General features: G+C 54.5%; 1 protein-coding gene across 1 annotated transcript in view; it reads right to left on the bottom strand.

Moving 5' to 3' along the window:
- Positions 1 to 11,108, bottom strand: part of LGR4 (leucine rich repeat containing G protein-coupled receptor 4) — a 104,124-nt gene extending 93,016 nt beyond the window's left edge. Inside the window, exons 1-2 of the mRNA XM_038765211.1 lie at positions 11,012 to 11,108; positions 10,666 to 10,831 (exon numbers count right to left, since the gene is read on the bottom strand). Coding sequence (XP_038621139.1) covers positions 10,666 to 10,831; positions 11,012 to 11,108 — 263 coding nt within the window. The remainder of the gene's footprint in view (positions 1 to 10,665; positions 10,832 to 11,011) is intronic.
- Between the last annotated feature and the right edge of the window lie 1,587 nt (positions 11,109 to 12,695).

Genomic DNA, 12,695 nt, shown 5'->3' with positions numbered 1-12,695 from the left:
GCAGAATCCCTGGAAATTTCAAAACAGAGCCAGCCAATTATAATTTTTTGAACGAAAATTGCAAGAGATAGGCACAAATTGTATACTTTTAAATTTGGGGTGGTTTCTTACTAATCATTCATTCATTCGATCGTATTTATTTATTTATTTATTTTACTTGTACATATCTATTCTATTTATTTTATTTTGTTAATATGTTTGGTTTTGTTCTCTGTCTCCCCCTTCTAGACTGTGAGCCCACTGTTGGGTAGGGACCGTCTCTACGTGTTGCCAACTTGTACTTCCCAAGCGCTTAGTACAGTGCTCTGCACACAGTAAGCGCTCAATAAATACGATTGATTGATTGATTGCTTACTGTGTGCGGAGTTTAGCATTCTACAGTACAAAACAAGTCCTTTAACTTTAAATTAGATAACCAACACAGGGTGAAATTGTACAGAAATAAAATGGTTAAACTATCAGCACTGAAAATGGCACCTTAACTTACTCCTCCGTTTCTAAACGAGATTCTGTGTCAAGTTCTCTGGTCCCTGCACTCACTCAATCACGGTTTTAATCATCCATAATTGAAAAAGCAATAACGGGCCGTCTTCAAACGCTAACCCATATATCTGTATGTGCACTGACATTCATACACGCGCGGGACTTTAAATCAGCAATGTCACCGGTATGACAAATCACTCCAAGCAGCAAGCGACAGGAAAACAGGAATCCAGACAGACAACCATTTATGAATTTATCCATAATTGAAAAAGCACTAATGAGCCGTCTTCAAATGCTAACCCATATATCTGTATGTGCGTTGGCATTCATACATGTGCGGGAATTTAAATCAGCAATGTCACTGGTGTGACAAATCACTCCAAGCAGCAAGCGACAGGAAAACAGGAACCCAGATAGACACCCATTTATGAATTTATCCCTACCATGAGACTACCTACACTGGAGGGTCATTAATCAGGAGTCAGACAGCCTCCGCTGTACAAGGCGAATCAGTCTCACAGACAGAACCATCAGTTATTCTCTACCACAAACGGCACATATTTAGAGACCCCAACTCAGCTGCAGATACATATGGATGTTAAACAATGCAATATACAGTACATGCATTAAAAGATTTAACAGCTCTTTCACTTCCACAGGTGCTACACATAGTATGACCCAATGCCTCAGTTACCTCATCTGTAAAATGGGGAATAAGACTGTTAGCCCAATATGGAACAGGGACTGTGTCCAACCGAATCATATCCTATCTTACCCAAGCCCTTAGCTCAGTGCCTGGCACATAGTAAGTGCTTAACAAATACCGTTTAAAAAAAAAAGAATTATAAAAGTAGAAAGAGCATAGGCCAGAGAGTCAGTGGAGGTGGGTTCTAATCGCTGCTCTGCCACTTGCTTTTTGTGTGACTTTGGGAAACGGTGCCTCGGTTTCTTCAACTGTAAAATGGGGATTAAATTCCTGTTCTCCCTCTACCTTAGTCTGTGAGCCCTATATTGGCCAGGGACTGTGCCTCACCTGATCATTTCGTATCTACCCCAGTGCTTGGTACGATGCTTAACAGATAGTGAGCGCTTTACAAAGATCACTCACTATTATAATTGCACACCCACCATTCAACAGAGGATACGCTACACTCCGAGAGGTAGCAAGCAGTTTTAATAGGAGTGTCGGAATGACTGGATTATGGACAGTGGCTCCAACGCTATAGGTCCATGATATTTCTTGAGCACTTACTCTGTGCTTAGCACTGTGCTAAGCGTTTGGAAGCATAACAGAGTTGGTCGACTTGATCCCTGCCGTTAAGGATCTTACGGTCTAGCAGGAGATTTGGGGGGCATGGCACCTAACTGCCTTAGTGCCTCAGTTTCCCCCTTTAACTGAGGTCCCCGCACATTCCTGCGGAGCGATAGCTCTTAGGCCAAACAAGACGAAGCTTGTGAAAAATGTTGGCAAAACTGTCCTCAAAACGGTAACAGAGCCTGCGGTTTCCGGGCCACCCTCCTCGGTCCCGTTGCCTGACAAACCATGACGGTAAGCCTGCTGATGCACGGAATCCTGCGGAAACAGTAACTGGAACTGTTTCACAAGGAAGGTGGTCTATTATGTCTGCAGCACCTTAGAAAAAAATGTCCCAGATTACCACTTTAACACGGTTTATCGACTGGTAGGAGGTAGAACCCCTTCAAAAGAATTCCATCATCGGCACCAGAAGGACAGTGCTCTGCACACAGTGAGCGCTCAATAAATACGACTGAATGGATGAACGAGGGGCAAAAATCACCTCTCGGTTCTCCTTATCTTCAGGAGTGATCGGGCCTATCGAAACCTTGTCAGATCTTTTCAAAGTAGAGTTAAAGACACTGCAAATGGGAATCAGGCACAGGGTAAGCACTCAATAAATCAATTGATTGAATCGCCCCAACAGAAGTTTCTTAGCACAAAAGCGCGTACAGCATTTTTGTCCTTCCCTACCTTTGGGCTCTCCCACTATCAGACCTCTACACTCCTAAGCTTTTAGTCACATTTCTACCTATTTGATCACCGTGGGTGTGCCATGTTGTCTTAAGGAATATCGCTCGCTTCTCTTTCCTCAATCCGTGCTCGGCCTGTTTATTCCCCCTCTCCGCACGGAGACCAGAACTTTTACAACTTATGGGTGCTCTTCCTCCAAAACACACCCCAGGCCTGCTCGCTTGATGAGCGGGCTGGATTTCAAAATGACCGATTCAGTTCTTGGGCAGACGCCAAAGCCCTTCGCGGGATCCCTGAGGGTACGGGATGGGTTGGTTCTACGGCTCGCTGGGGAACAACCCACAGACTGAGCTTTATTTTAAGGAATTCGCGGTCACAGCGGGACGTCACCAGAATGGGCTAAAAACCACCTTCCCCCTCGGGACTTGCCTGACATACTAGCCATTCTCTGTGTCCACAAAAAGTCTCTCCCATCCCTTCTCTAGGAGTGGATCTATCAGAGAAGAAGACGGGGACGGGCCATTCAGGTGGTTCTCCCGAGAGAAGCGGTCCTTTTCAACTGTCTTGTCACACGCCGCCTTCGATTACCAACGGGTTAAACAATCCTTTCACCCTGGTGTATCTAACAACTCTCAGTCCCCATAGGGAACTCTAGCAAAACACACACATGACGACAAGCACGGAAAATCTATTTTTTAGAGCTTTTTCTTTTTTAAAAAAACTCAAATCGGTGGCCTTGAAATATCTCAGAGTTCCGACTCTATGGGTCACCCCTTGGGGACTGGAATTAATTAATCAATCGTATTTATTGAGTGCTTACTGTGTGCAGAGCACTGTACTAAGCGCTTGGGAAGTACAAGTTGGCAACATATAGAGATAGTCCGTACCCAACAGTGGGCTCACAGTCTAAAAGAATGATCACCCTGCGGACGCTGAATTCACTGTCCTCAGAGGCAGAATCTGGGTTCAACCTTACGGCCCTGCAAATCCACATTCTTCCAGCGCTTAGTACAGCGCTTGGCACACAGAAAACGCTTAACCGAACCCGTAATTATTATTACTCTTCAGCTTTCTATTGAGACTGTGAGCCCCACATGGAGCAGGGACTGTGTCTAACTCGATTTGCTTGCATCCCCCCTGTGCTTAGTACAGTGCCCGGCACACAGAAAGCGCTGAATACCGTAATTATTATTACTCTTTAGCTTTCTATTGAGATCATGTGCCCCATATGGGACAGGGGCTGCGTCCAACTCGATTTGCTCGTATTCCTCCCTCACCCCCCAGGGCTCAGTACAGTGCCCGGCACATAAAGAGCACTTAAATACCATAATTATTATTATTCTTCGGCTTTCTATTGCCATTGTGAGCCCCACATGGGACAGGGACTGTCCAACTAGATTTGCTCGTATCCCTTCCCCCCCACCAGGGCTTAGTACGGTGCCTGGCACAGAGTAGGCGCTTAACAAATACCACAGTTACTATTAGAGGAGCAGCGTGGCTCAGTGGAAAGAGCACGGGCTGGGGAGCCGGAGGTCGTGGGTTCGAATCCCAGCAACGCCACTTGTCAGCTGTGTGACCTGGGGCAAGTCACTTCGCTTCTGTGGGCCTCAGTTCCCTCATCTGTAAAATGGGGGGGAAGACTGTGAGCCCCACAGGGGATAACCTGATTACCTCGTGTCTACCCCAGTGCTTGGCACATAGTAAGCGCTTAGCAACACCAACATTATTATTATTCTCCTAACATCCGTACCCTTTCCCGATCAAAACCCCACCTCCGAAAGGCTTTGCTACGAGAGCGACTTGGAGCCAGGAGAGGTCTGCGGTTTTCCTCCGGCTGGGGGAGGAGAAGAGAACAACAACAACCAAAAAAACCCCAAATCCCGGGGAGGGGTCCTATCGATCCCAGCCAGCTTGGAGGTGGAGGATTTGAGGCGTCAGATCTCCGTACCTGAACGTGACAAGATTCAAAGCGCATTCCTGCTGATGCAGGTGCTTCCTCCCCGCACGTGTTCGAACACACCAGAATCCAGGTGCTTCCCCGCTCGCCGCTCCACGGCTTGGCAGGGGGGCAAGAAAAATTCCCAAACTTTCCTCGGGTGTCCTAGCCGGTTACAAGGCTTGGCTTGCCAGAGGGTGGCTGGACTGGCATCTCGGGGCGGAGGGGGGCAAAGGAAGGCCCAACGACACGGCCCTGCTCCTCTGGTGGGTCCGTCCTCGGCCCCTTCCCCGGTAAGACCCCCCCCAGACTCACTAATAATAATAATACTGATCATCATCATCATCAATCGCATTTATTGAGCACTTACTGTGTGCAGAGCACTGTACTAAGCGCTTGGGAAGTACAAGTTGGCAACATACAGAGACAGTCCCTACCCAACAGTGGGCTCACAGTCTAAAAGGGGGAGACAGAGAACAAAACCATACTAACAAAATAAAATAAATAGAATAGATATGTACCAAGTAAAATAGAGTAATAAATATGTACAAACATATATACATATATACAGGTGCTGTGGAGAAGGGAAGGAGGTAAGATGGGGGGATGGAGGGGGGAACTGATGGTATCTGTTAAGCGCTTACTACGTGCCAAGCGCCGTCCTAAGCGCTAGGAGAGATACAAGGTAGTCAGGTTGTCCCACGTGGGGCTCACGGTCTCAATCCCCATTCTGCATTCACTCAGATCGTGTTTATTGAGCGCTTACGGCGTGCAGAGCGCTGTACTAAGCGCTTGGGAAGTACAAGTTGGCAACATACAGAGACAGTCCCTACCCAACAGTGGGCTCACAGTCTAAAAGGGGGAGACAGAGAACAAAACCATACTAACAAAATAAAATAAATAGAATAGATATGTACCAAGTAAAATAAATAGAGTAATAAATATGTACAAACATATATACAGGTGCTGTGGAGAAGGGAAGGAGGTAAGATGGGGGGATGGAGAGGGGGAACTGACGGTATCTGTTAAGCGCTTACTACGTGCCAAGCGCTGTCCTAAGCGCTAGGAGAGATACAAGGTAGTCAGGTTGTCCCACATGGGGCTCACGGTCTCAATCCCCATTCTGCATTCACTCAGATCGTGTTTATTGAGCGCTTACGGCGTGCAGAGCGCTGTACTAAGCGCTCGGAGAGTCCAATTCGACTTTCAATTAATCACAAGAATAACGACGATGGTACCTGTCTGTCTGAAGCACCGTTCCAAGCGCTGGGAAGGTGACCGGGCTGTCCCACGCGGGGCTCCCGGTCTTCATCCCCATTTTCCAGATGAGGCAACTGAAGCCCAGAGAAGTGAGGCGACTCGCCCAAAGTCACCCAGCTGACAAGCGGCGGAGCCGGGATTAGAACCCATGACCTCGGACTCCCCAGCCACTCTTGCCGCTGAGGCACGCTGCTTCTCCGGGCTCCGAGGAGGCAGGTCCCGGGGTGGGGTGGGGGGAGCTGGGTGGGAATCCTGTTTCCTGAGAAGACCCCAGGAGGTTGGGGTGGGGTGGGGGGGTCCCCGTGGGACAGAGAAGCATTGTGGCTCAATGGAAAGAGCCCGGGCTTGGGAGTCGGGGGTCGTGGGTTCAAATCCCGCTCCACCCATTGTCAGCTGGGTGACTTTGGGCAAGTCACTTCACTTCTCTGGGCCTCAGTTCCCTCATCTGTAAAATGGGGATGAAGGCTGTGAGCCCCCGTGGGACAACCTGATCACCCTGCAACCTCCCCAGCGCTTAGAACAGGGCTGTGCACATAGTAAGCGTTTAATAAACGCCATCATTATTATTATTATCATCATCAGGTTGTCCCACATGGGGCTCACAGTCTTCATTCCCATTTTCCGGATGAGGGAAACTGAGGCCCAGAGAAGTGAAGTGACTTGCCCAAGGTCACAAGGCTGCGAGCCCGCTATTGGGTAGGGGCCGTCTCTATATGTTACCAACTTGTACTTCCCAAGCGCTTAGTACAGCGCTCTGCACACAGTAAGCGCTCAATAAATACGATTGAAAGAATGAAAGTGGCGGAGCGCGGATTCGAACCCATGACCTCTGACTCCCAAGCCCGTGCTCTTTCATTATTATTAGCGTGGCCCGGTGGAAGGAGCCCTGGCTTGGGAGTAAGAGGTCACGGGTTCAAACCCCGGCTCCGCCACTTGTCAGCTGGGTGACTGTGGGCGAGTCACTTCACTTCTCTAGGCCTCAGTTCCCTCATCTGTAAAATAGGGATGAAGCCTGTGAGCCCCACGTGGGACAACCTGACCACCTTGTATCCTCCCCAGTGCTTAGAACAGTGCTTTGCACATAGTAAGCCCTTAACAAATGCCACTACTATCATCATCATCATTATAATGAGCCCATTTTCATCATCATTATTATTATTATTGAGCCCCCCGTGGGACAACGTGATCACCTTGTATCCTCCCCGGTGCTTAGAACAGTGCTTTGCACATAGTAAGCACTTAACAAATGCCACTATCATCATCATCATCATCATTATTATTATAATGAGCCCCCCATCATCATCATTATTATTCATTCATTCATTCACTCGCATTTATTGAGCGCTTACTGCGTGCAGAGCACTGTACTAAGCATTTGGGAAGCCCAAGTTAGCAACATCTAGAGACGGTCCTTACCCAACAGTGGGCTCACAGTCTAGAAGGGGGAGACAGACAGCAAAACATATTAACCAAATCAAATAAATAGAGTAGCACATATGAACAAGTAAAATAGAGTAATAAATCTGTACAAACATAGATACAGGTGCTGTGGGGAGGGGAAGGAGGTAAGTGGGGGGTGGGATGGGGAGGTTGTCAGCTGTGTGACTTTGGGCAAGTCACTTCACTTCTCTGGGCCTCAGTTCCCTCATCCGTAAAATGGGGATGAAGACTGAGTGCCCCACGTGGGACAACCTGATGGCCTTGTCACCTCCCCAGCGCTTAGAACAGTGCTGTGCACATAGTAAGGGCTTATCAAATGCCACTACTATTATCATCATCGTCATCATTATTATAATGAGCCCCCCATCATCATCATCATCATTATTATAATAATGAGCCCCCCATCGTCATCATCATTATTATTATCATCATAATGTGCCCCCCCCCCCCCCCCCCACCGTGGGACAACCTGATCACCTAGTATCCTCCCCGGCACTTAGAACAGCGCTTTGCACATAGTAAGCGCTTAACAAATGCCACGATTATTATCATCATCGTCATTATTATTACAAAGAGCCCCCCATCATCATCTTCATCATCATTATTATTATTATTATAATGAGCCCCCCCCGTGGGACAACCTGATCACCTTGTATCCTCCCCGGCGCTTAGAACAGCGCTTTGCACACAGTAAGCGCTTAACGAATGCCACGATTATTATCATCACTATCATTATTATTACAAAGAGCCCCCCCATCATCATCATCATCATTATAATGAGCTCCCCCGTGGGACAACCTGATGACCTCGCATCCTCCCCGGCTCCTAGAACAGCGCTTTGCACATAGTAAGCGCTTAACAGATGCCACTATAATCAGTCATCATCATCATCATCATTATTATATTCATTCACTCATTCATTCGCATTTTTTGAGCGCTTACTGTGTGCAGAGCACTGTACTACGCGCTTGGGAAGTACAAGTTGGCAACATAGAGAGACGGTCCCTACCCGACAGCGGGTATAATGAGCCCCCCATCATCATCATTATCATTATTATAATGAGCCCCCCATCATCATCATCATCATCATCATTATCATTATTATAATGAGCCCCCCGTGGGACAACCTGATCACCTAGTCACCTCCCCGGCGCTTAGAACAGTGCTGCGCACGTAGTAAGCGCTTAATAAATGCCATCAGCATCATTATCATTATTATTACAGTATGCCATCATTATGATCATTATTATCATGATTAGAGGTGGGGGCAGAGCGGGGGAGACGCTCCCCTGGCCTCCCCGTCCTCCCGTTTCTTTCTCCCTCCCTCCCCTTTTTTTTTCCTGGTCCTCCTCCCTCCCGGTCCTCCTCCCTCCCGATCGTCCTCCTTCCCAATCCTCCCTCCCGGTCCTCCTAATAATAATGACGACGATGATGATGATGGCGGCATTTATTAAGCGCTTACTCTGTGCCAAGCCCCGTTCTAAGCGCCGGGGAGGTTACAAGGCGATCAGGTGGTCCCCCACGGGGGGCTCCCAGTCTTCATCCCCATTTCGCAGATGAGGGAACCGAGGCCCAGAGAAGCAAAGTGGCTTGCCCAAAGTAGCCAGCCAGCCAGCCAGCCAGCCAGCCAGCCAGCCGCCAAGGGGCGGAGGCGGGTTTAGACCCCCCCGGCCTCTTGACCGCCAAGGCCGGGCGGGCTGCTGCCACTGACAGCCCCGCTCCTCCCTCCCTCCCTCCCTCCCTCCCTCCCTCCCGAGCCGCCGCCGTCCCGCTCCTCCTCCCTGTCCTCCTCCCTCCGTCCCGGTCCTCCTCCTCGTCCTCCCTCCCGATCCTCCCTGTCTCCTCCCTCCCGATCCTCCTCCTCCTCCTCCTCCTCCGTCCCGATCTTCTCGGTCCTCCCAGTCTCCTCCGTCCCGATCTTCCCGGTCCTCCCTGCCTCCTCCGTCCCGGCCCTCCTCGCTCCCGCTCCTCCCTACCTCCTCCCTCCCTGTCCGTCCTCCTTCCCTCCGGGTCCTTCTCCCTCCCGCTCCTCCTCCTCGTCCTCCTCCGTCCCGCTCTTCTCAGTCCTCCCTCTCGGTCCTCCCTGCCTCCTCCCTCCCTGTCTCCTCCCTGTCGGTCCTCCTTCCCTCCGGGTCCTTCTCCCTCCTGATCCTCCTCCCTCCGTCCCGGTCCTCCTCCCTCCGTCCCGGTCCTCTCTCCCGATCTTGTCTATCCTCCCTCCCGATCCTCCCCATCCTCCCTCCCGATCCTCCTCGTCCTCCCTCCCGACTTCCGAGTCCTCCCTCTCGGTCCTCCCTGCCTCCTCCCTCCCTGTCTCCTCCCTGTCGGTCCTCCTTCCCTCCGGGTCCTTCTCCCTCCTGATCCTCCTCCCTCCGTCCCTGTCCTCCTCCCTCCGTCCCGGTCCTCTCTCCCGATCTTGTCTATCCTCCCTCCCGATCCTCCCCATCCTCCCTCCCGATCCTCCTCGTCCTCCCTCCCGACTTCTCGGTCCTCCCTCTCGGTCCTCCCTGCCTCCTCCCTCCCTGTCTCCTCCCTGTCGGTCCTCCTTCCCTCCGGGTCCTTCTCCCTCCTGATCCTCCTCCCTCCGTCCCGGTCCTCTCTCCCGATCTTGTCTATCCTCCCTCCCGATCCTCCTCGTCCTCCCTCCCGACTTCCGAGTCCTCCCTCTCGGTCCTCCCTGCCTCCTCCGTCCCGGCCCTCCTCGCTCCCGCTCCTCCCTCCCTGTGGGTCCTCCTTCCCTCCGGATCCTTCTACCCTCCCGACCCTCCTCCCTCCGTCCCGATCCTCCCTCCCGCTCCTCCTCCTCGCCCTCCTCCGTCCCGCTCTTCTCAATCCTCCGTCCCGGTCCTAACTGCCTCCTCCCTCCCGGTCCTCCTCCGTCCCGATCCTCCCTCCCTGCCTCCCTCCCGGTCCTCCTCCCTCCGCCCCGATCTTCTCAGTCCTCCCTCTCGGTCCTCTCCGTCCTCCCTCCGTCCGTCCCGATCTTCTCAGTCCTCCCTCCCTGTCGGTCCTCCTTCCCTCCCGGTCCTCCTCCCTCCCGATCCCCCTCCCTCCTCCCTCTCTCCCGATCTTCTCTGTCCTCCCTCTCGGTCCTCCTCCCTCCCTGTCCTCCCTCCCGGTCCTCCTCCCTCCCCTCCCTCCCTCCCGATCCTCCTCCTCCTCCGTCCCGATCTTCTCCGTCGTCCCTGTCTCCTCGCTCCCGCTCCTCCCTCCTCCCTCCCTGTCTCCTCCGTCCCGGCCCTCCTCCCCCCTCCGGGTCCTCCTCCCTCCCGATCCTCCTCCCTCCTCCCTCCGTCCCGGTCCTCTCTCCCGATCTTCTCTGTCCTCCCTCTCGGTCCTCCTCGCTCCCGATCCTCCCTCCCTGTCCTCCTCCTCGATCCCCCCCTCCCTCCCTCCCGATCCTCCTCCGTCGCAGTCCTCCCTCTCGGTCCTCCCCGCTCCAGATCCTCCCTCCGTCCCGGTCCTCCTCGCTCCCTCTTCCCCCGTCCTCCCTCTCCCTCTCCGTCCTCCCTCCGTCCCTCCCTCCCCCGGTCTCCCCGTCCTTCCCCCGACTCACAGGGCCTGGGTGAAGGGGCTGAGGCCGGGGGGCAGGGCGGCGAGCCCCCTCCCGGAGCAGTCCACCCGGCGGGCCCCGTCGCAGCTGCAGGGGGCCGGGCACCACGACCCACCGGCGCCGGAGGGCCCGGGCCCCGGCCCCAGGGTCAGCCCCAGCGGCGGCAGCAGCGGCAGCAGCAGCAGCAGCAGCAGGCCCAGCAGCGCGGGGCCGGGCCCCGGGCCGGGGCTCCCCATCGCTCCCGGGGGCCGCCCGACCCTTCCCCGGGTCCCAACGGCGGGCCCGGGCCGGGCCCTCCCCCTATCCACTCCGGGGGCCCCGCTGACACGGCCCGCCGCCGCCCTCTAGCCCCGGGCCGGGCCGGGGGAAGGCGGCCCGGGCTGCGGGGCAGGACGAAGACGACGGGGGCGGGGGCGGGTCCGGCTCCTCCCCGCCGCCCCGGCCATGGCGCGCCCCGCCGGCCACGGGCTCCCCTGCTTCGCTCCCCTGCCTCGCTCTCCTCGCCCCTCCCGCCCTTCGCACGCCCGCTCCCGCAAGCGCCTATGCGGCCGGCCCTATAGGTGACATGCAAAACGGCCCCCTCCTCCCCGATCGCCGTTGGCCCGGGCCGCTCTCGACCTCATTGATATGCACCCAGGCCGGCGGCCATTGGCTGGGCGCCCCGTAGGGGGCGGGGCCTCGGCGCCTATGCAGATAGACCTAGGTATCGTGCGAAACGGCCCCCTAATCCCCGATCGCCGTTGGCCCGGGCCGCTCTCGACCTCATTGATATGCACCGAGGCCGGCGGCCATTGGCTGGGCGGCCGTAGGGGGCGGGGCCTCGGCGCCTGTGCAGCTAGACCTAGTTATCGTGCAAAACGACCCATTCATTCATTCATTCAATCGTATGCACCGAGGCCGGCGGCCATTGGCTGGGCGGCCCGTAGGGGGCGGGGCCTCGGCGCCTATGCAGATGGCCCTAGGCAGCGTGCGAAACGGCCCCCTAATCCCCGATCGCCTATTGGCCCGGGCTGCTCTCGACCTCATTGATATGCACCCAGGCCGGCGGCCATTGGCTGGGCGCCCCGTAGGGGGCGGGGCCTCGGCGCCTATGCAGAGGGACCTAGGCATCGTGCGAAAAGGCCCCCTAATCCCCGATCGCCATTGGACCGAGCCGCTCTCGACCTCATTAATATGTAGCGAGGCCGGCGGCCATTGGCTGGGCGGCCCGTAGGGGGCGGGGCCTCGGCGCCTATGCAGCTATACCTAGTTGTCGTGCAAAACGACCCATTCATTCATTCATTCATTCATATTTATTGAGCGCTTACCGCGTGCAGAGCACTGGACTGAGCGCTTAGCACTGTACTATCCCCGATAGCCATTGGCCCGGGCCGCTCTCGACCTCATTGATATGCACCGAGGTCGGCGGCCATTGGCTGGGCGGCCCGTAGGGGGCGGGGCCTCGGCGCCTATGCAGAGGGACCTAGGCATCGTGCAAAACGGCCCTCTCATCCCCGATCGCCATTGGCCCGGGCCGCTCTCGACCTCATTGATATGCACCGAGGCCGGCGGCCATTGGCTGGGCGGCCCGTAGGGGGCGGGGCCTCGGCGCCTGTGCAGCTAGACCTAGAGCTAGCTAGAGCTAGTTGTCGTGCAACGACCCATTCGTTCATTCATTCATTCAATCGTTCATTCATTCAATCGTATTTATTGAGCGCTTACTGTGTGCGGAGCACTGGACTAAGCGCTTGGGAAGTAGAGAAGCAGCGTGGCTCTGTGGAAGGAGCCCGGGCTTTGGAGTCAGAGGTCGTGGGTTCGAATCCCGCCTCCACCCACTGTTGGCTGTGTGACTTTGGGCAAGTCACTTCACTTCTCTGGGCCTCAGTTACCCCAGCTGGAAAATGGGGCTGAAGACTGTGAGCCCCCCATGGGACAACCTGATCACCTTGTAACCTCCCCAGCGCTTACAGCAGTACCCAGACTGAGCCCCTGCCTTCCTCTCCCCCTCCCCATCCCTCCCGCCCTACCTCCTTCCCCTCCCAACAGCACCTGTA

This window comes from Tachyglossus aculeatus, chromosome 22, assembly GCF_015852505.1.
Source record: "Tachyglossus aculeatus isolate mTacAcu1 chromosome 22, mTacAcu1.pri, whole genome shotgun sequence".
Taxonomy (NCBI): Eukaryota; Metazoa; Chordata; class Mammalia; order Monotremata; family Tachyglossidae; genus Tachyglossus; species Tachyglossus aculeatus.
The sequence above is the reverse complement of the archived record's forward strand: the minus strand, read 5'-3'. Positions and strand labels throughout refer to the sequence as shown.